The sequence below is a fragment of the Amblyomma americanum genome, chromosome 1, assembly GCF_052857255.1.
Source record: "Amblyomma americanum isolate KBUSLIRL-KWMA chromosome 1, ASM5285725v1, whole genome shotgun sequence".
NCBI lineage: Eukaryota > Metazoa > Arthropoda > Arachnida > Ixodida > Ixodidae > Amblyomma > Amblyomma americanum.
This window is the reverse complement of record NC_135497.1, coordinates 399,751,860-399,776,357: the sequence shown is the minus strand read 5'-3', so window position 1 is coordinate 399,776,357 and position 24,498 is coordinate 399,751,860. Positions and strand designations below refer to the sequence as shown.

The 24,498-nt window shown below is 45.1% G+C and overlaps 1 protein-coding gene across 1 annotated transcript in view; it reads right to left on the bottom strand.

The window, feature by feature from the left end:
* The window catches only part of DCTN4-p62 (dynactin subunit 4), a gene marked incomplete in the record, with an annotated part of 58,305 nt that overhangs the window by 25,064 nt on the left and 8,743 nt on the right, over positions 1-24,498 (bottom strand). Inside the window, 1 exon segment of the mRNA XM_077656464.1 lies at positions 1,102-1,156. Within this exon segment, the coding sequence (XP_077512590.1) occupies positions 1,102-1,156 (55 nt within the window).

The following is a 24,498-nucleotide window of genomic DNA, read 5'->3' as shown; positions in this document are numbered from 1 at the left end:
ACGACAAGCGCACAGTTCTGGCATGGTGGAAGAACAATGCAGACGTAAATGAGGGGAATGCACATTGGTGTCTGAACAACAAAAACTGCTTCCAAAAGAAAAAGAAATGATAAGCGAAATGTCAGTCGATGTCAGAAAGCGGCGCACAGCTAGGTTTGAACAGCTGGTGAACGTGCGGCATGACCACCAGCCGGCAATGGTGGCTCAAGAAGCGAAACTACGCTGTCAGGCTTTTTTTTTCACCTAGTAACAGGAGCCTTCCTAACATCGTCATGCCTTCCGTTTGCACACGTCAGATGTGCATGAGCTACAGTGCACCATGCAATAGGCGGCATCTTTAAATGATCACATTCCTTGCTGGTGTCACCTCGACTCGGCCCCCCTTCAGCAGCCCCATGCGAATTCAGCAAGTGGGCTTGCCTGCACATCATAGTTGACCAAAACAAAATGGCAGCAGAGCTTATGCTAGAAGAGTTGTGAAGGCAACAGGATGAGTGTCATGGGTGTGAGCGTTAAGTATGAAACCCTTTACGGACGGATCAAACAAAAAAAGCATCGGCTTTCGCACTGCAATTGTTTAAAGCAGGTGACCAGCTGCCTTCCTTACACCAAGTGTGGTGTGTGGAAAAGTCCACTTGCGGAAGTTTGCATGAGGTCCAAGCCTAGCAGCGTCTCAACGTGGCTGGTCCATGCGATAAATGATGCAGAAGAAGGGGAAGAGAACATCCATCTTTGCATTGTCTTCCTGACTCCATCTTCGGATAACTTGCCCATGAATGCAAATTTTGCAATGGTTGTATTTACGCTAGTCGACAGTATTCGGTCACTGGCAAATACTCAGAAATTTTCAACACCCATTCCTCAAATCGAATAACAGCCAAATAACAAACATATTTGATTCATATTCAAAATTTCAAATATGCACGCACCCTTACTAAAAATGTTTCTAATTTTAACAGCAATGTCCCACTTCAAAAACTACCAAGTGCTCACACACCCTCTGGTAACTCTAATCAGGACTCTCACACATCTTCACGCATTTTTCCAATACAATCTCTTCCACTTTTCTGTAGCGCACCAAGAAACCAAAAGTGTTCTCACCTCTCCAATGTCAAAAGCTGTCACAGACCTGATCTTGATTTCTGGTATGTGGTGGCTGTGCAGCATACACACAAAGTTACTTTGACATCACAAATTAACAACTGTATCAGGGCCTTATGAATAATAACAACACAACAATATTGACAGTTAAATAACAGACAGCATTTTGGTAAAAAGAAGAGCTCGTAGAGCTTTAAAAGAATTAGCACATACACCTACCAGTTGCAATTATGAAATCGTGGAGAAACCCACAAATAGAACCCAATGCAAATCCCTTGGCGTTCGCACCAAACGATAATAATACTGGCAAAGATAAAGGGAGCCCTAACCTGGAGAGAGGGACCTCCAGGTAAATTTTTCTCTGAAGTGCGAACTTTGGGCAGTAGAGGAGAAAATGGTCCAAAACTTTCCCACATGCGTCACATGGGTTCGTCGGTGTCAACCCACACCTGCATAGATATAAATTCAAACTTGGAATTCTGCACCGCAACCGCGTCATTGTTACATCACACAGCCTGGATTTACACGAACAGACGTTCCAATTATATGCTAAGTGCTGATAGTCAGTGGTATTTAGTAAGGGATCTCGTAACCTGGCTGATATATGTAGGAACCGCTGAAACCTGGAAATCGCCAGCAGGCTGAAATTCGGGACGGGATGTGTCACTGACCCGTCAAGAGCCGACCTTGCTAAGTAATCAGCCACCTCATTTGAATGAATACCTGCATGGCCAGGGACCCAAACAAAACGGACCACCTTCAAAGTGCATGGGGCAAAAAATCGCTGGATACGGCGCAAAAAATCTTCTTGTGAAGTGTCAAGGAAGACTAACACTGACAATCAGCGAGAATAATAACATGAGACACATGGCATGGAATTTTGTGAAGGGCCATTCCAAGGGCCAAAAAATCCGCAAAGAATATAGGAATATAATCTGGGTTGCGGACAGAATAGCTCCATGCCAAATCCTGCGAAAAGATGCCAGCTGCAGCTTTTTGGCAGTTGACGGAGGCATCGGTAGCAAGCACCGTATGATGGGGGTATTCCTCTATGTGATCCGATGGAATACCGTTTAAAATGTTTGCGGGCATGTGTTTCGCATGAGATGTGAAGATGTGGTCGAAATAGAATTTCACTGCTGCCGGCGTGTCATCAACCCACTGCAAAGAACTGAGATCAACACCAATCGGTGTTAAAAGGTTCTGCCTTAACATAATTTCTGGCATTTGATACCGTGGCCAATGATGAGAAAAGAATAAGGCCGGCTGAGACACAAAAATAGGAGTACTGACATCGATCACTGGGTCCATCGACCTGAGGAAAGTTCGCACCGTGAGTATTTGAAAACGGGAAGTTAGATCAGGGATACGGGCTTCCAGATAAAGCAGGGCGTTTGAAACTGATTTTGGGAGACCAAGGCAGAGGCGAAGAGCGCGCCTTTCCAGTAAGATTAAGGGTTGAGTCTTGTAGCTTGCGCTACCAGAGAACAGAATGCAACCAAATTCAAGTATAGGTCTTACGTAGGCTTTGTATAGTAACAATAACGTGTCGCGACGCATCCCAAACTTTTTATTGGCGATTCTTGTCTGCCGGCATAGAGCGCGTTCTCCTTGAAACGCATTGTTCATTATATGAAGGCTCCAATCTAATGCTGGGTGATGAGTAACACCCAGATATTTTACGGATTCCGCTTGTGGAATCTGGATAGAGCGATGGACTATTGAAATGTGCAAAGGCCTGTCTGGAGGAAATACCAAAACTCCGTATTTGTCTACATTCAGGGATAAATTAATACCCTGCAACAATACTCCAAGAGCATCCAAATATCCCTGTAGAATGTGGTAAAGGGAGTGGATATCCTTGGCCGAGGCGAAAAAAGCTATGTCATCTGCATACATAAAAACTGTTACATCAGGACGAATAGGGATGCCACTGACCAAAATATTAAAAAGCAGAGGGGATAGCACCGATCCTTGCGGCACACCTCATGATTGATAATATGTATCTGAACATAGGGCTCCCTCGGCGCAGTAAAAGAATCTGTCCTTCAGAAATTCAGATATCCACGCATAAATGTAGGTTGGAGGATGTAACTGAGCAAGTCTGTTAAGTAAAATAGTATGCTCTACACTGTCATAGGCCTTTGCTACATCAAGAGTGACCAAAGCTGAAACTTCTCTTCTGCGTAGCGAGAGCCAGATTCTGCTCTCTAGATCCACATGCGCAGACCATATAGAGCGTCCACGACGAAAGCCAATCGGGGCTGAGCTGAGACCGTTGATGTCATGAGCATGTTTTGTGAGGCGACTGTGCACTATTCTTTCTATTAATTTGACTAAATTTGAAGTCAGCGCAATTGGCCGAATATTATCTAAGACGTATCCTTTTCCTACATCTTTCATTAATAAAATAAACTTCGCCGTCTTCCAAATGCTTGGAATCCATGCATTTTCCAGAGAAGCATTGACCATATCTAAGAGGGCGCTTGTAAACTCCTCGGCTAAAATTTTAATCATACCAACAGTGACACCATCTGGTCCAGGAGCTGCAGGATGCAACATTGCCGGGACTGAGAGGAGCTCTGATGCCTCAACCTCGGTATAATCCGAATAGGGTGAAATTGTGCACAAAGGGACGTTTCTCTGCATCTGGAAGCGTAACGCCAATCCCTCAGCAATATACTCTAGGCTCTCCTGAGTCTTTTGTGGTAATAACACCGTTGAACTAGTGAGAAGAGGGACGGCAGAACTGTTGTTACGTTCCATGAATCTATACAGGGCTTTCCGATGACGAGGATTTGAAAGATATGTGTTTAAATTTTGGTTGTACTCATCCTAGGCTTTTGCAAGTGTTCTTTTGAAAGTTGCAGAGAAGAATTTGTAACTTAACCAATTAGCCGGACTCTGGTTGCAGGACAGCCTCTTCCAGGCCGCTTTTCTGCGACGATAGGCCTTCTCACATTCTTCTGTCCACCAAGGAGACGGCTGTTTATTAGAGGCTGCTGCGGGCACAGCGAATATTGAGTGGTCTATTGCATTTTGCAAAAATGAAACCGTCTGCTGAGCTTTGTCATTCCGGCTTGTATTAACTATAGAAGCAAGTGAGGCGAACATCAGATTTTTATAAATTTTGTGGTTGACAAATTTATTGGTTAAACAACTAGTTTTAAGAGGAGATAACCGGATAGTGAAAGTTATAGGAAAGTGATCACAAGACGTACCCGAATCCTCTGTCGACCAATCAGTCACATCTAGCCTACCTGCTGATAATGTTAAGTCAATGGCTGAGCGAGCAACCCCTCGCATAAAGGTTATTTCTCTAGAATTGCAGCAGCGTACAGCATTTGCAGACATCCACGACCAGAGAAGCTGGCCGCAGGAATCAGTGCGACTTCCCCAGTCACTATGGTGAGAATTAAAATCTCCTGCGATGACTGCACTGTTTGTGCCAGTCACCAAGCTGTCTAAACAGTCTGTCCTGTGTACACCTAAAGTAAAATAGACATTAGCAATTGTAATATCAACACAATGCGGAAATGAAATTTTGATCGCTAAAAGCTCACAGTCAGGGAGAGTTTTCTTATAGTTAGATGCCTGATTACATAAATTTTTAGATAGCATGGTTACCAGTCCACCTCCCCTGCCAACATTTCGGTCTGACCTGAAAACTCGAAAGTTTCTCATTGAAAATGATTTATACGGTGATAACCACGTTTCTTGTAAAAGTACAATATCAGGCTTATGCTTGTGAATAAGTATGTCTAGATCTGGAAGAGAAGAAAAGACGGAACGGTAATTCCATTGTAACACTTTGAGACCTGCCATGATTATTGACCAATTGAAGAGGCCGAAACCGCCTCTTTAAGGATATCAACATGGGGATGAAGTTTGGGTGGTCCCTTTTTAGCTTTCATCTGTGGAGAACTAGAATTATATGGTGATGAGGAAGCACGGCGCTTCTGCGTAGGGCACGACATTTCGACATCTGTTGTGCAGATGTCACTGCGACATTCACTGCTAGGAAACGAGATGTGAGGTTGGACCTGGGGAGCATCAGAAGGTGATGTAGAGCGGCTAGCACTAGCTGCAGAAGCTGAAACAGATGCAGACGTTGCTGCCAGGACGGGTGTTGATGGTGACGCAGACTGAACTGCAACAAACTGAGCCAACGCCTCAGAGAAAGTGTTTAGCATTCGCTCAACCACATTATTAAGAGCTTTTTCTACTGTGGTCACAATTGAGGTAGTCATGTTGGACACAATGTCCCCAACAGAAGCGCGCACACAACTAGCATATGAATCTTCTTTCCTGTTAAGAACAGCGTAAGCATCGGCTCTTGAGCACCATTTCTCTTTGATAATGTCCAATAAGCTACGCTCTTCACTACGTTTTGCGCAGTTGGCATCATCAGCTGAGTGAATGTTGCTGCAGAGGCAACAATCAGGCTGCTCTGAGGTGCAGTTATCAGCAGAATGACCTTGTCCACATAAACGGCAGCGGGTCTTCGACTTGCATGCTTTGCCGCTATGCCCGAACCGCCAACAGTTGGTGCATTGAAGAGGGCAGGGTTCTAGAGGGTCCACACGGTATACAATCGGCCAGATTTTTAGATCAGCAGGGCAGGAAGAGCCAGCAAAAGTTGTTATTACAGACTCTAGCAACGCGCGAGCCGTTTACCTCTATACTGCAGCGGTAGACTGAAAGGACCCCAACGCCTGCATCCTGAAATTCCTGTGGAATTTCTTGCGGGGACGATGCTGGGTCGACACTTCTTACGATACCCTTGACACATGCAAGCTGTTCGGGAATGAATGCTTTCACCGGCAGCGAGCTGAAAATTGTGCACTTAAGCAAGTCTGCAACACAAGCGATGTCCGAGGACTTGCACACAATTCCTCGACGGCCAAATGGACGCACTTCAGAGATCTGAATATAATGAATGGGCTGTCAATGATCTTAGCTCCTGTTGAATTAGTTTGGGATTTTCACTTTGATCGCACCCTCATCGATGGGGACTATAGCCACGAGAATAGCATCAATGCCATTTTTGTGGAAGGACTCAAGTGGCAGGCTTTGGGCTGGCAAGCTGGCAAACCAAGCTGCCGACGCTCCACCTGGGGAGGTCAACGACATCTCTCAGCAAAACGCGCTCTCAGCTTCACATGAACTGCGTCTTAAACTACGCCTTGGCCAAAACCCCCCAACGTAGTACGGGTTCACCAAGGATGAACAAGCCGGAACCACCAGAAGATGCAGAAAACAGCAGCGGCCAGCAAGAACACGTCAGCACGTCCGCTTCGCTTCGCTGCTTCTTCTTCTACTTCTTCGTCCTCTTAAGGAATGGCACATACCCACATGGGGGAATTGGCTAAGGTGTAGTGGCATAAACAAGGAAATTTCCATAGGAGATTAAGACAAAATGTTAACACCAAGCATGAATTCTGTAAAGCATATAAAAAAACAGACGAATATTTAAAGTAAAATAACAAACAGCATTTTGGTGAATAAAGAAGAGGTAGGAGAATTTTAAAAGGATTAGCAAATCAACTTAGTAGTTCCAAGTATGTAATTATGGAGAATCTCACAAATTGAACCCAATGCGGATCTTTTGGCGCTCGCATCGAAATATAATAACACTGGGAATTCAAACTAGGGAATTCTACACCGCAACCGCGTCATTGATACCTAACACAGCCTGAATTTACACGAATTGACGTTCCAATTATACGCTATGTGCTGATAATCTGTGGTATTTAGTAAGGGAAGGCGTAACTAGGCTGATACGTGTTGGAACCGCTGAAACCCGGCAATCGCCAGAAGACTAAAATTTGGGATGGGATGTGTCACTGACCCGTCAAGAGCCGACCTTGCTATGCAAATAGCCATCTCGTTTGAATGAATACCTGCATGGCCAGGAACCCAGACAAAACGGACCTCGTTCAAACTGCACGGGACAAGAAATTGATATAAACGGCTAAAAAACGTTTTGTGAAGCTTCAAGGGACAATAAACCTGACAAACAATCAGCTAGGATGATAACGTGTGACACATGGCATAAACGTTTGAGCAGGGCCATTCCAAGAGCCGAAAATTCCGCAAAGAATACAGGAATATGCCCTTTCATCTGGACAGAATAGCTCCATGGCAAATCCTGAGAAAAGATGCAAATTGCAGCTTTTTCGCAGCTCACGGAGGCATCAGTAAAAAGCATACTATGATGAGAGTATTCCTCTATGTGATCAGAAAGAAGATTGTTTAAAATGTTTGCGGGCGTGTGTTTCTCATGAGACGGAAATATATTGTCAAAATGGAATTCCACTGCTGCCGACATGTCACAACCCCCTGCAAAGAACTGATATCTACACCAATCTCTGTTACAAACTTCTGCGTTAATGTAATTTGTGGTATTTGACACCGTGGCCAATGATGAGAAAATAAGACCAGCTGAGACACAAAAAATAGGAGTACTGACATCAGTCACCGGCTCCGACGACCTGAGGAAACTTCGCGTCGTGAGTATTTGAAAGTGGGAATTTAGATAAGGGTACCAGCTTTCATATAAGAGTAGGGCGTTTGAAAACGATTTTGGAAGACCAAAGAAGATACGTAGAGTGCGCCTTTTCGCTAAGATTAAGAGTAGAGACTTATTCGCGCTACCAGAGAACAGAATGTAACTGAATTCAAGTATAGGTCTCACATAGGCTTTGTATAGAGACAATAATATGTCGCGGCGCATGCCAAACTTTTTATTGGCGATTCTTGTCAGCCGGCCTAGAGCGCGTTCTCCCTTAAACGCATTGTTCTTTATATGAAGGCTCCAATCTAATGCTGGGTGATGAGTAACACCCAGATATTTTACGGATTCCATTTGTGGAATCTGGAGAGAGCGATGGACTAATGAAATGTGCAAAGGCCTGTCTGGAGGAAATACCAATATGCCGCATTTGTTAACATTGAGGGAAAAATAGAGTGCAGCTATATACTCTAAGAGCATCTGAATATCTCTTCAGAACCAGGTACAGGGAATGGATATCCCTGGCCGAGACGAAAAAAACTATGTCATCTGCATAACAAAACGCTTATATCAGGACGAATGGGGATGTCACTGACCAAAATATTAAAAATCAGCGGTGATAGCAACGATCTTTGCGGCGCACCTCTTGACTGATTATATGTATTAGAACATAGGGTTCTCTCTGTGCAATAAGTACCTGTCCTTCAGAAATTCAGATATCCACGCATAAATGTAGGTTGAAGGGTATAACAGACAAGTGTGTTAAGTAAAATAGTATATTTTACACTATAATACCCCTTTGCTACATCAAGAGTCACCAAAGCTTAAAGTTCCCTTCTGCGTACCGAGAGCCTGAATCTACTCTCTAGATCCACATGCGCGGACCACATAGAGCAACGGCGATGAAAGCCTATCTGGGCTGAGCTGAGACCGTTAACATCATGAACATGTTTTGTGAAGCGACTATGCACAGTTCATTTTATTAATTTGACTACATCCGAGGTTCGTGCAATTGGCCAAATATTATCCACGCACCTTTCATCAATAAAATAACTTTCGCTGTCATCCAAATGCTTGGAATCCATGCATTTTCCTAGGAAGCATTGACAATATCTAAGAGGTCGCTTGTAAAGTCCTGGGCTAAACTTTTAATCATACAACCGTGACACCATCTTGCACTGGAGTTGCAGGATGCAACATTGCCAGGACTGAGAGGAAGTCTGATGCGTCAACCTCGATATAATTCGAAGAGGGTGAGATTGTGCACAAAGGGACGTTTTTCTGCTCTAGAAACGTAACGCCAAAGCCTGAGAAATACGCTGCCGGGTTTCCTCTGTCTTTTGTGGCGATAGCGCTATTGAAGTAGTGAGGTGAGGGACTGAATAACTCTTGTTACGTTTCATAAATCTATACAGGGCCTTCCGATTAAAAAGATTTCAAAGATATGTGTTTAAATTTTGGCTATATAACGCCTTTGGTTTTGCAATTGTTCCTGTGAAATATGTAGAGAAGAATTTTTAATTTTACCAACTAGCTTGACTATGATTGCCGGATAGCCTCTTCCAGGCTGCTTTTATGCGCGAAGGTAGGCCTTCTAACAATATTCTGTCCACCAAAGAGACGGCTGTTTATTTTAGGCTGCTGCGGACATAGTGAATAATGAGTGGTCTACTGCATTTTGCAAAAGTGATACCGTCTGCTGAGCTCTGTCACCCTGACTTGTGCTAACGATACAGGGAATTGAAGCGGTCATTTAATTTTTACAAATATTGGGGTCGACAAATATTTTTGTTACACAAATATTTTAAGCGCAGATAACCGGATAGTCAAAGTTATAGAAAAGTGATCACTATGAAATCAAATGAAATCTTTATTTGCCATCAAATACAGATGGGGGATTGTAGAAAAAAAGCTGTCCTTGGGCAGCTTGACGGGTCCACAATCCTTTATTTTGGCATAGTGGCGGCAACACGTAACATATTCTTGATATGCAAACATATACATACATATTTAATATGATACAGACTTAGTACTCGTAAACGAAAACAACAGAAAACAAAAAGCACAGAAAACAACAGCGGAACACACTTCTACAAATCCAAACGAAAGCAACAGCAAGGCTAGATAACATTACATAGAAACCAAATACATCTGCCGGAGGTCCTTGTAGGTTGCCGTGAAGAGGTCAAAACGGACAGAATTATAATAATTCAAAAGCGTTGGTATTGTGTACTTAAGGCACTGTTTCCCGTAACTTGAACGTGACATTGGTACTGACCAATCCTCGAAGTGTCTTGTAAGGTAACTTGGAGTTCTGTCTTGTAATTGGGATAGGTTACGTATATTGTTGATATTCCTGTGGATTTCTTGTTTATATACATGGCTTAAGCGATATCTATAGAGATTGTGAGCTGGAATTACACCAGAGTTGCTAAAAAAAGTTGAGGTGGAAGCAGTATAAGAAGCATTATATGTGTGTCGGAGATACTTTTTCTGTAACAGGTGGATGTGTTCTATATCAGTGGATGTTGTGTTTCCCCATACTAATTGACAATAGTTCAAGTGTGACTGAAAGAGTGAATGATAAAGCAAACATTTGATGCGTGTGGGAAGGATATACCTTAAACGACCTATTACACCAGGTATTTGACTTATTTTGCTTAGAACATGCTTGACGTCATTATCCCAGGACATATTTGCGGAAAAGGTGACACCCAGACATTTGAAATTCTTGACTAAAGCGATGCATCGTGAGTTTATTATTATATCTTGATGCTGAGGTATGTGCTTGTTTTTCGGCCTGAATATAATCGCTTTTGTTTTGCTTTCCATTACCTTCATTGCATTTACTCTCGACCATTCCTCTAAGGATTTCATTGCACTGTTACATTGTTCAACAAGAAGCTTATTATCATTCCCAGCAAAAAAAAATACTAGTGTCATCAGCATAAATAATAAATTTTGCTTTAGGGTAAATAGTGACGATATCATTCAGATAGAGATTAAAACGTAAAGGTCCTAAAATACTTCCCTGTGGCACTCCACAACTAACAGCTTTAGCTTTCGATGTAAAGGCACCTATTTTCACAACTAGAGTTCTATTGGATAGGTAGGATTTCTGAAGAGCTAGTGCCTGTCCTCGTATTCCATACTTAATTTTTCCAGCAAAATGTTATGGTTAACTAAATCGAAGGCTTTAGAAAAGTCCACAAAAATGCCAACAACTATTGCTTTGTTTTCAAACGCCGTTAATATATATTCTTTCTGCTCTAGCAACGCTAATTCAACTGATTGGTTTTTACGGAAACCGAACTGGTGTGGTGTTAGCAGATTATGTTTTTCAATGAAATTTGCTATCCTCAAATACAAGACTTTTTCAAACAACTTTGAAAAGATCGGTAAAATAGATACCGGCCTGTAATTTCCCAGCTCATTACAATCACCTTTTTTTGTACAGAACAGTAACTTTTGCGCACTGCATTCTCGCTGGGAAAGTTGCTGATTCTAAACACATTAAAAATGTGGGTGAGGATGGGAGCAATAATATAAATTACATGTTTGATTGGGCGTACTTGAAGACCATCGATGTCACAACTGCTAGAGTTCTTTAAGGCTTGTATAACGGACATGATTTCATCCACTGTTACGGGTTGAAGGTACACTGTGTTGTTAATATAAGTGGAAACGTATTTGCTAGCATGAGAGGATAAAGAGAGAGCAGAAGCGATACTAGTGAAAAAATTCTTAAAAGCATCAGCTAGTTCTGCACCGGCTAATTCTTTTCCGTCAACTTGTAATTTCAATGAAGGATTATGCGAGTGACCACGATTAAGGATGATGTTCAACCTCGACCGTAACAAACTGTTTTGACGGCACTCAATATCCAACAAAGATGAATAATATGCTGATTGTGCATTTCGCAACTTCTTTGTTAGCTTATTACGATGTTTTTTAAATTGGACAAGATCATCTGCTGATCGCGTATGAAGGAAATGTTGATATAGCTTGTCCCTCGTTTTCATTTCACTCCGTAATTCAGGTGTAAGCCATGGTTTGCGTGTTCTTTTACTTTTTTTGCGTGTTCTTGACGGGAAACTCTTGTGGTATAGTTGGGTCAGTATATCCATAAACTTATCGTACGCTTCACTGGCATTTGTGAGATAACCGATCGTGTCCCATTCCACTGACAACAGGGCGTCACGAAAGGAATTCAGTGTTGTGTCTGTTATTAGTTGGTACATTATTGGTGGGGATTTTTTTCTTATTTACCTGCTTTATTCTACACACAAGAATACTGGCAAATGATCGCTGATGGAACATGACAAAACTCCAGATTTAACATTCGGCCCCAAGGAATTGGTAATAAATAAATCCAGAGTGGACTGGCCTTCAGATGTAATCCTGGTTGGTGTGTCAATTAAGTTAGCAAAACCATTCGATAATATGATCATATTGAAAGCATTTGATGATGGACTGTTCACACTCATGTCGACATTAAAATCTCCACCAGGTATTAGAGGTTTAGAGTTATGATTTTGAACCACATAAGCCAGGAACTGATCATAGAACTGCAGAAACGCAGGCAAATCACCATTCGGTGGTCGATAGCACACAGAAAATACGTCTTGCAGTGCACAGGCTCAGCATTTCATAGTCTGGTGAAAGCACTGTGTAAGAATCAATGATCTGACATTCTACATCATTTGTGATCAGCAATGACACTCCGCCCCTTCGAGAGTCCGACCAGTTTAGATAATGGGTGTTATAATCAGGCAACCTAAAAGAGGTCCCGAATCCTTTGCCGACCAATCAGTCACCTCTAGCCTACCTGCTCATAAATTGAAGTCAATGACTGAGCGAGCAGCCCCTCGCATAAAGGTTATCTGTATTTGCAGCAGCGTACAGCTTTTTGAGACAGCCACGTCCAGACCAGCTGGTCGCAGGAATCAGTACGACTTCTCTAGTCACTATGGCGGGAATTAAAATCTCCTGCGATGAATACACTGCTTGCGCCAGTCACCAAGCTGACACATGCAAGCTGTTTGGGAATGAATGCTTTCACTGGCAGTGAGCTGAAAGTTTTGTACTGAAGCAAGTCTGCTACACACGCGATGTCCGAGTATTTGCAGACACTGCCTCTACAGCCAAATGGACGCACTTCAGAGATCTGCTGGTGTGCGGACTGTCAAAGATCTTAGTTCCTGTTAAATTAGTTTGGGGGTTTTTCATTTTGATTCGGAAATGTAATTTTGATCCGTAAAAGCTAAATCAGAGAGAATTTTTTTAGAGATTGATTTCTGATGTCATAATTATTTAGATAGCATGGTTGCCAATCCACCTCTTCTGCCAACATTTCGATATGACCTGAGAACTCGAAAGTTTCTCATTGAAGATGAGTTATAACGTGCTAATCAGGTTCTCTTGTAAACGTACAGTATCAGGATTTAATTTGTAAATAAGTTTTTCTAGATCTGGAAGAGAGACTGCACGGAGCAGCAATTCCATCGTAACACCTTCTACCTGCCTTGATTATTAACCAGTTTAAGAGAAGAGACACCGCCCCTTCGAGGATATCAACCTGGGGGAAGAAGTTTGGGTCCTCCTTTTTTAGCTTTCATCTCAGGAGAACGGCAAGAAGCACGACGCTTATGCGTAGGCACAACATTTCGACATTTGCTGTGCAGATGTTGGTGAGACATGAACATGCTATGAACAAAGATTTTAGGTGGGACCTGCAAAGCATCATGAGATGTTTGCTGAGCGGGCTAGCACTAGCTGCACAAGGTGAAACAGGTGCAGACATTGCTGCCAGAACGGATGTCGATGGTGACAGATTGAATTGCAACAAACTCAGCAAAAGCCTCAGAAAAGGTGTTTAGCATTCGTACAGCTTCCTTATTAAGGGCGTTTTCTAATGTGGTCACAACTGAGCCAGTCAAACTGGACTCAATGTCCCCAACAGAAGCGCGCACACGACTGGCGTATGAATCTTTTTCCTGATAAGAAGAGCGTAAGCATCGGCTCTTCAGCACCGCTTCTCTTCAATAATATACTGCGTTTTGCGCAATCGGCATCATGAGCTGAGTGGTTGTTGCTGCAAGGGCAACAATGACACTGCTCTGAGGAGCAGTTATCAGCAGAATGACCTTCCTCCACAGAAACGGCAGCGGGTCTCCGACTTGCATCATTTGACGCTATGCCCTAACCGCCAGCAGTTAGTGCATTGAAGAGGGCGGGGTTCCAGAGTCCACACGGCATACAATCGGGCAATTTCTTAGTTCATCAGGGCAGTAAGAGCCAGCAAAAGTTATTACACACTCAGTAGCAACACGCGAGCCGTTTAAATCTCTATTGCAGGGACAGACTGAAAGCAGCCCAACTCCCGCATCCTGAATTCGTCTAGAGTTTCTTGCGGAGAGGATTCTGGGTCGGCATCACGTACAGTATACGCTTGACACGTGCAAGATGCTCGGGAATGATTGCTTTCACCCGGCAGTGAGCTGGAAATTTTGTACTATTCAAGTCTGCTGCACTTCTGAGGACTTGCAGACAATGCCTATACGGCCAAATGGACGCATTTCTGAGATCTGCTGATAACGGGCTGTCAAATATCTTACCTCCTGTTAATTATTTTGGGGGTTTTCATTTTGATCGCACCCTCACCGATTGGGACGAGAGCTACAGGATTCGCTTAAATTCCACTTTTGTTTCAGAGACTCAAACGGCAGGCTTAGGGGTGGCAAGCTGGCAAACCAAGCTGCCAACCCGCCACCTGGAGAGGTACACGACATTTATCTGCAAAACGCACCCTGCGCTTAACATGAATTGCGTCTTAATCTAAGCGTTGACCAACCCCCCCCCCCCCCCCCCCCTCGTAGAACGGTCTCACAAATGATGAAGAAACCGGAACCGCTAGGAAAACAAAAAACAGCAGAAGCGAGCCAGGACAAATCCGCCTTCGTCGCCGGCACTTCCCACGTCCCATTAAGTCATCCTTCCCTACTATTGCGCAAATTTTTTCGCCAGACATGCCGACGACCCTACAAAGCAACCATACTAAACGCATGCTTTCGCCCAACTACTCGGTTTAACTACGTTAAAAGCTTCCCACATTTTTAAATGTAATTCTAACCTATGCATGCTGGTGAACTGCTATGGAAATTGGAAAAAATTGGCTGCAGCAAACACGACTTTTTTTTTCAAAATGCCGTCTTTTGGTTTTTTCGATGTTAACGCACATGTATCAAGTAGTGCAGTTTGAAAATATTCTAATAATTTGACTTTGAATATTTGTTACAATTCATGGATCCAGTGTGACATCTTTACATTAATCGCTTTGAGCTGTTCTTAAGCGCATCTACGTACCTCGCATATACTTAGTTTGTGAAGAGGTTTTTGTAGGTTTCTTTCTGTGCGAATTTTAAAAACAGTTGTCAAGGATTTTTACGGCGGGGCAATGACATGCCTGACCACGCGTTAACTTTCGGTGACGTCTGATGCTACACACAGCATGACAACACACAAAAAGTCACTGCTTCCTTTGTAGAAAAAACGTTAACGAAAAATTGTAATACCCATAGACACATACGAAACATTTAATTATTTAAAAAAAATTCACAATCATTTGGTTCATCTATCGAATTCTGTAGAGTAAAAAGTCGAAATGAACAGATTCCAAGTGTCCCTGGATCCTCTAGGCCTCTTCGAGTGCTCCTCCAGGGATGCAAGGGCGGCCACTAACTCCGCCTCACACGCTCTGCATAGAAAAACAAAATAATTAAAGTAGCTTTAAATCTTTACAAAACATCCCACTGGAGATGAGCGACACTACACGGCTGTTTAGTGTTAGGCAAAGCCGAGAAGAAATTCGGCGCCTTTTTAGTTACCGCCAGAACCATATAGCTTGGGCAGAATTGCACACCATTATAGTGTGGACGCCTGCTACAAACACACCACAGAGGCACAACTGCTGTGATCGCCCGGCGGTGCAGGTAAAGATTGCGGATTGGATTCCCGGCGGCGGTAGCATACATTCGAAGTCCCGAAACTGCGCTCTTCGTCTGAATCTTTTGTTAAGCTTAAAGACACAGTGAAAGTCAACGAAAGGTGCGGGCAGAATTTATTGACTATTCCAGCGCAGCAGTTAACTTGTTTACAATTGTATGCGCGGAGAAGCAAAACAGACATAGGGGAAATTTCTGAAACGCCACCGTAAAGGTACCGGCCCCCGACAAGAGCACCTGGCATAGAGCACACGCGCGATCAATCTATACTGCATGAACTTCCCAGTACAGGCTGCGGCGTAAAATGACGGTAGCTTGATATTTTCCCCCGCCGCATCGCCGCTTCACTTGGCTCAAATCCTGAAGCAAAAAATTCTATGCCTTAATGTCTCGGCTGTGCGCCCGGCCATTACTTGTGCCTCCATACGGCAGTCTCGTTCTCTGGTAGTAGAGTGTCTCTCCTCAGCGCTTCTGCTTCCGCGGAGCTGTTGAAGCTGCTAGTTTTTAAGCGCTGTCCACACGAACACCCTTTTATCGTGGCCAATAAGAACGCGTAGTGTACTCGGCCTACAATAACACCACGTTGAGTGCTAGACCGCATCTCCAAAAAAAAAAGATACGTTCTACCTGCTGGCAAAATAAAGCCGCATACAAAAACAGAAATCGCACACACACAAAGCGCAAGCCTGCCCTGCTGCGCAGCGCAGTCCCGTAGTTGTCCTCGCGTGTTTCCCTTGTGACCCGATAGATGACACGCTGATTTTTTCCTATATGAAGCAGCGTGCAACAACGTGTCAAACATTTTCGCTTTTCACTCACGGCTTCATCGGCAGTGTGACGGTTTCCTCCCACTGAAGGTTTCTGCAGGAGTGGGTGCGATTGCTGCTTCCTTTGCGCTTCTTTGCCTTTTTTACTTCGTTAGATTAGATTTTCGTGAGGTGCGGATATATCTTGGGGACAGGCAGGCTAACGGTACATATTTCGAGCAAAACTTTTACTTCAGTGTGTATGAAACTGGGGCTCATTCGGCCACTTTCTTAATTTTGCTCCCTTCATCTGTATTTTAAGAGAAAAACCTCATATGAAGTATAAATACTGCCCTTTATTACAGGGGCGATTCGGTCATACGGCTCAGTTTGCTTTTGTTTCGTTATGAAATTTAAGCTCCAGAAGCAAATAAGACATTGAGGGAAGCTGTAGTGGAGGACTGCATTTAAATTCGACCACCTGGGGCTCTCTAATGTGCGCTCATATCGCACAGTACACAGGCCTCTAGGATTTCTCCTCGATCGAAATGCGACCAGTGGTGCCATGGTCGAACCCATGACTGCGGCAGCTGTCGAACAGCTTCAGAGATAGAGTGTTATACGTTTGGAGCACCTTTCATGTGCCGTATACAGTCTATAAAAGTTCAAAAGTAAAAGCCAATAGGAAAAGGGGCTGGAGTACCTTTCCTTTTGAACTGCAAATGAAGTCAGTGTGGGACAGACTGGCATATCCCCAGTTTTACAGCGGGCTTTTTTTTAGTTCGCCAGCACACGGGCCTTCAACTTCGCCGGAAATTCGTTGTCTGTTTGCCGGTGTGGTCCCACCGCGACCTGGGATTGCTGGGCACCAACCGCCTGCGTGGCAGATGGGCCACCTAGGTCACGTGACCCTTGTGGCGCCATCACAACCTGCCCACCGAATTGTGAGCAAGCTGCCCACCGTGGCATGTAGCAGTTCAATTAATGATTAGACGCGAAAGGTTCCTCGGGAAGAGCAGCTTGAATCTCACAAGCCCCACCATTGGCAACACCTGCCATCGCGGGGCAGTGGCGCTTCGATAAACTGCTGCACCACTGCGCCAGGAGCGGTATGGGGACTCCCAGGATTCTATGGACTCTACAGAATGACGAACTCTACTGCTGTACAAATCTAAAATGATGCAATTACACTCAAACTTAGATCATGTATTAACCAAAGTATTCGACAAGTTCTAATCAAGCAAAACCATAGGAAGTCAAGATAAAACATGCAAAACGAGGGGCTAGCTGGAATAGTGCATGATAATTCGCGATTAGCCGCAAGCTAACCCGCCCTGAATTTTTAGTCTGCTAGCACATTTAGTGGCCAATTCTCCGCACTTCACCGTTGCCTGTTTGCGCGTCTGAAGCCTGCTTAGTGGAAACATGCGCACCTGCCACCGGGTTGTGGGGAACTTGCCCAAGTGTGTGTGTGCATAAATATATGCACCAGACAGGTTGTTCACAGCCCGGTGGGCTGCAGGTAAACTGCCCACCACGGAAGGTGGCTGTTCAATTAATGACATAGTCGGGAGAGGTTGCTGGGAAGTGCAACCTGGGTCTCACGGGTTTCATAAATGGCAGCCCCAGTCAATGCAGAGGAGTGGCGTACCATTTAACCTTTGCACCATTGCGCCAGGAGTGGTATGGGGACTCCCAAGGATCTATGAATGTAAAGTAGAGAATAACGAAGTCTGCATATATGAGCATTATCTCATTATCGCTATCTGAACAACTTCCATCCGTGAACAGTGAATCTTAACACCGGAGCCGAAGGGAAACAGAAGTGCTAGTGCACTTAACTGGCATCTCGCTGAACTACGCGAACGAGCCCTTTTATTTTTAGAAGTAGTCGGAGACGCATATTCGGTCCGCTGCGTGCCAAGCCTGTACCCCATCTATTGCGGCGCGGCCCTCGCATCTGCGGCGCGGTAGACGCGCCCGATATCCGCATCACAAGCGAAGCATGGTGGCGAGAGAAAACTACCCCTCCCCACTTCAATGTAAAACTTAGAAGGCTCTTCAATAAACGGTCGTTCTTCTGCTCCCCAAGCTTGGTGGTTCTGGTCATGCCTCGTCGGCCGAACCCAACGATAAATGGCGTCACAAGTGGGGCGAGCGTCGACGTCTTGTCGGGAGAATTGATAATTTCACTGCAAGACCGGCCAATTGACGGCTCCAGCTGAGCTCGGGTGGAGAAATAGCCAAGAACTGGCAAGTGTTTAAGCAAACGTCCTAATTTTTTCTCGCCGGACCAGAACCAACACACAAGCCTCTAATGGGATCGTGCAAAACGGCACTGCTGCTGAGTGTTGCAGGCGAGGAAGCTATTGAGATCTTTAACACGTTGAGCTTCAGCAAGACGACAGCAAAAGTGACTACGCCACGGTCGTTAGATGTTGATGCATATTGTGCAGCGCAGCAGAAGGCAGTACTAGAGCGCTCCGTCTTCCGCACACGAGTTCAGGACTCTGGTGACTCTTTCGAACCTTCTCTACGAAGTTTATGGCACTCGGCTTGCTGATCCAAAAGACGCGGGTTCGATGCCGGCCGCGGCGGTCAAATTTCGAAGGCGAAATTCTAGAGACCCCATGTACTGCAAGATGTCAGTGCACGTTAAAGAACCCCAGGTAATGGAAATTTCCGGAGCCATCTCTACAGCGTCCCTCATAACCTGAGTCGCTTTGGGACATTAAACCCTATAAAACCAAACCAAGACGAAACGTTTCCTACGAGACTTACGAACCCAGGCATGAGCATGCAACTTCGGCCCTCAGATGGAGGAATTGATCAGGGACCAAAATATTGATTGAATATACGACCAGAAAGTCCTGGAAAGTATGCTGCGTGACACCACGTTGACGCTGCAGAAGACCTGAGCAGGTTGCTGAAGAAGCTGAAGTGGCAGCAGAGCAGGAAAAGTAGCACACGGGAGGAAAGCCAGATTGATACGATGCGCAAGGAACACTTGTATAGACAAAAGTGGTTTTCCCGGACGTAACGCGTGTCGAAAGTACGAACGTATGCACACGCCACGAAGCTCTTCGGCATTCGGGAAAATATGCCGAAAGTGCCAACAATCGATCCATTTCGCTATCTGCTGCAGAAAGGGCTGCCGAGGTTGGCGCTGAAGATGGCTTTGATTTGGCCTTTGCAATGCACTTCGGGAGCTACACAATTATGTGCTTACAGTTTGTAATTATCATCATTGTCGAAGGTATCTCAAAAAACCCTAAATGAATTTTTGAGGGCCTTCCCGGCGTCAGAATATACGTCGAGACGTGCTATAAGCAAGGGGGTCGTCGAGGCAGGAGCATGACATACGACTGCAGTCGGTATTGCGAGCAGCAAGAGGCTCCGGATTGACATTTAACCAGCACAAGTGTTCTATTGGTGTCGAAAAAATTGCGTTCCTGGGTGACGTAAACGACAAGGAAGGGATCCAGCCGAACCCATCACTGATAAAATGCATGACACAAATTCCATCATCGGCTGACAAGCTCGCGGTACAGAGGCTGCTGGGCGTCGTGAATTATTTCAGCAAGTTCATGTCTTCATTGGCCCAGGGAAGGCGGTTGCCCGAAATCTTATCAAGATAAGTGCTAGCGTTTGACTGGCCGTCTAGTATCTCTGAACAGTGGAGACAGCTGCGCGAAAGTGCAAGTGGTGAGCCCGTACTGACCATTTTTCGATACAACAAATATGTCTTGTGACGCATCCGGAAACAGAATCGCGCCGCATTGCTGCAGGTGTCGCAACGGACACATGCAAGCTCGTAGCATACGCTTCACGGGCAATAACAGAGTGCGAACCGCGTTACTCGAAAATTGAAAAGGTGTTGGCGGTTGTGTATGGCTGCGAGAAATTCAATTATTTTATCTGCGGTTGCTCGAGTATCCTTGAGACTGATCACCAACCCTTGATCTCCATCTCGCAAAAAGCCACTGGAGACATGCCCCCAAGGTTGCAGTGGCGTTTTCTGGGCCTTCTTCGGTATTGACGTAAAAAATGCAGTTTACGCCGGTCAAGGAAGCTATTCTTCGCAGTGCATGCTGTCCCGGGCAACAGCCGAGACATTCGCATGAAAAAGACGTAATCAACGACGAGACGGAAGAACACGCAGTGAGTGTGATCTGTTCAGTTGTTACCGAGGACACACTGAATACGTTGCCTATGGAAACTACTCGCGATGAAGATTTAAAGCAAGTTATTGAGGGCCTGGCGGCCGGAATACCACTTAAAGAACAGTGGAAGTCGTTCGAGGCAGAGCTTTTCTCATTTGTAGGGGGCACTATTAAAAGGATGAAAAGTTGTAATTTCAGCTTTCATGATGAAAGAAACGTTGAAAATAATTCACCAAAACCATCTAGGCCTCAAAAAATTAAAATAAAGGGCGAGGCATGCAGTTTTCTGGCCAGGAATCAACTCTGACATCGAAGCAATTCTACAGGCGTGTTCTGCGTGCAGGATATACGCCTACAGTCAGCCACAATAGCAGTTAAAATTGCGTCCGGTGCCTAATACACCACAGCAACGTGTAGGCATCGACATATGTGAGCATGGTGGACAGTCATACCTGTGCATATAGGACGCACTGTCAGACTTTCCTGAAGTGGAAGTTCTCAAGGATACTTCCGCGAAGACCGTCATTGAAGCAAGAAGGGCGATTTTTTTTCTATATACAGGCACACCAGTGGAAGTCTGTTGAGATAACAGCCGTATATTTTCTACCCACGCTTTAGCTGCATAGACTCGGACGTACGACTTCAGCCACACCACTCCGCTTCGGCTGCGGGAGGTGTTTGGTTCGAAACCCAAACGCCGGACGCCCACCAGTTAAAATGAGTTCAAGCCACCCCCGACCCGGCGCCCCGGCTTCTTCAGGGGTGTGTGCTTGAGGAGGCTCCGCAAAACCCCGCTGTGCCCGTTCGGGGGCAAACCCAGTTTCGAAGAGCTCAGGCTGCAAACAGGTGGAAACAAGTGAAGAATACACTTGAATAGTTCTCAAGTGAAGAGTACACTTGAAGAGCTCACTCCCAAGTCCCGCTTTTCGGCTGTGCGTCTACGTCAGAAAAAAAGGGCCACAAATGGGCTTCTACCGCACGAGGCCGATTTAACGTTGTTGACGGCGGAACTTATCGCTGATCCGTCAGAACAACTGCGGTCAAGACCTTTTTCCCAAGCATCTAACCCAGAAGAGCCGAACACCAGGCCGGGGGAAATCTTGTACACATTAAAAACCGGTGGTACCCGGCGGCACTGGGGATCGAATCCAGCACTTCCGAATCCCGAGGCGAATGCTCTAGCACAAGGCCACGCTTTGGTACCCAGTCCAACGGATGGGATCAAAAAGGGCGTACGAGTAGTTAAGCGGATTTTAAAGAAAAGCACTGAAATGAATCAAGATTTTTGGCTCGGTCTTCTTGCATACACATGTACGCCAACAGAATCCGGGCCATCACCAGGCGAGGCGCTTCAAGGAAGACTCCGGGATAACGTTACCCGACGTCCGGCCGTCTCCAATTCACAACTGTGCTGAGGCGTCCTCAAACCTGCCGTTCAAGCCGAAAACTAGCACCGCTAAATCCTGGGGGACACGGTTCGCATCAAAAAGGGGGCATGGGCTACCAAGGTGTTCGTCATTCAGTCTTCAAGATATCCCAGGTCGTATGGCATAATCGCCGCAGTCGGCATCATCCTGCGACGCAAGCGATGGCATCTGCTGCCTACAAGAGAACTTTTCGACAACAAAGCCTTCATCAGCCCGATGACGACCTCTGCCAAGTAGCAGATCAAACTTCATTTTCAGAGTCCTGCCGCAACAATGACTCAGGGTCTACGTCTACAACTGCCAGCTGTCCTGTCATCGTCAGCGCTTCTGCAATCGTGCAGTAGCAGGAATTTGCATTCAGAAGGTCTACCCGAGAACGAAGGCCGCCACAGAAGCTTGCATATGATGGAAACACTGTACAGATTTGCTAAGTTCCGTGTTTCATTTCTATCGCATGTTTGTTTTTTTCTCCTTAGAAAGAAACAGGATGTATCGTATCTAGTGCGGCGCGGCCCTTGCATCATCGGCAAGGCGGATTTATAGTGGTGGCGAAGGCTGGGCCGAAAAGTGGTTTAGCGCGACTGCAGCACAACCAGAGGATGGGGGGGGGGGGCAAAACACTCATATAAATAAATGACAAAACTACAAAGTTGGAATGTAATCTGCCAATAGAAAAGAAAAAATATATTAGCACCTTGTTTTATGAAAGAGGTAAGTCATTTTATTAAAACCTGGCAAATTTTGTATTTTTGCAACACTCTTGACCTGCCCCCTATTCATGAGTGTGCGGTGCATTACAGCGCGTCTTTGCAGGCCTTGTTCTCGATTCCCCGGCTAACCCGGCCACAGTGGCGATTTCTTATCGCCAGCTGTCTGCGATGGCGCGCCTGGGGCGCGATTACGGATCAGTCTCAAAAAACTGTCTCAATATTGAGACAGTGACGTCAAAATGACGACACCGAGAAATGCCGACCGCCGAATCGGCCAATGCGGAGCAAGGAGGCGGTGGGCTCCGCCCCGAAACCACTAATCGCACGACAAGGGACCGTAGACTAATGTTTTGCAGTAAAAACGCAGTGAATAAAAACGAGTAATGTTTTATTTTGCTAAGTAACTGTATTTCAAACCCAACAGCACCAAGCAAAAGAACCAGTGTTTTCATATTTGCAATTAAGTTTGCTGTTCAGTCACTTTTTTTGCCGCGAAGGTGTGCTGTCAGCGGTATAGCGTGAACATGTTAGTCTGAAAATGAACAAAAACGCAATGAAGAAAACAAGCAATGTTTTATTTTGGTAGTAAACTGTGTTGCAATCTCAACAACACGAGGGAAAATTAGAAGCATTCTCAGTTTTGCAATGAAATTTGCTGCAGGTTAACTTCTTTTGCCATGAGGGCGCGCTGGCAGTGGTATCGCGTGAACATGGCGGCGTGCAAGAAAACAGCTGATTCCACGGCTAGTTCCCGATTTTTTGCGTGTCGTCTAAAATCAAGGCACTTTGCGGATGTCTGAAGTGTGCAGAAAAATCTGATTGAAGGCAGTGAATGCTACGGGCCTGCGCAGATCAACTTACAAGGAGCGCTGGGCTTGAAAATCGACGAAGACAACTTTAGTCTGTGTTCTCGGTCGGCGCCTACCGATCACCGAGTGACGTGTGGTTCTGTTTATTTTCTTCATCACATAGAAGCAACTGCCGACAGACAGGTGTAGCTGCTGATAGCTTGCAATCTCGGTGCGGGAAATGAGAGCCGACACGGCCTGCCTCTGTGGCAGCACTCTTCTGCCTCGTAACCAAGTGTTGCCGCCCACATCGGGCTAAGCACTTGATGTTCCGTTTGTATTTTTGTAGCTCCGTTCGGTTTATGTTCAGTTGTTGCCGTAGTTTCTTTTTTTTTCCTGTGCAAGATGCAGAAATTGTGATGTTTATGCTCCACTTTGTTTAGAGAGAAAGGAAGCACTTGACTTGATAACTTTGCTATTGTCACCGAGGAGAGAACGAGCTTGTTCCATTAACGTTATTTACTGATCATGTAGTAGATCCAGGGTCAACCAGGAAATAAGTAGTTTGCTTGTATAGAGGCTAATTGCAACTGGGCAGAAAGTTGAGCAAGTTTGTTCATGTTTGCTGGTACACAGCGCTTGAATTGCATATGATCCAGGGCAGTGAGGTAGGTAGGACAGGGCAGTGATGTGTAATATTGTATTTTGCTCAGCAGGCGGAGTGATGTTGGTATAATTGGGTTTGGTGAGGGCAGTGTTTGAAGGGCTTTAAATACTTTGCATAGCTTCTAACATGCACTTCCCTTCAGGTCGGAAGACCACTTGTTTTTTTTTTTTAATTATGGTCCATCATATCTGAGACACCCTGTATACAGGCCACTCCAGTTTGAAAGGGAACAGCCAGTTGAAAATGACTAGGACATTAAATACCTAGGCGAAAAGTAGCTTGAAAGCAGTTGCACTTATCACACATATTATATGATAGCACAAGGAGCTTGTCCGGCCATTCGGCATTGTCACCGTCTCGTGTCATCATGGACAAGACT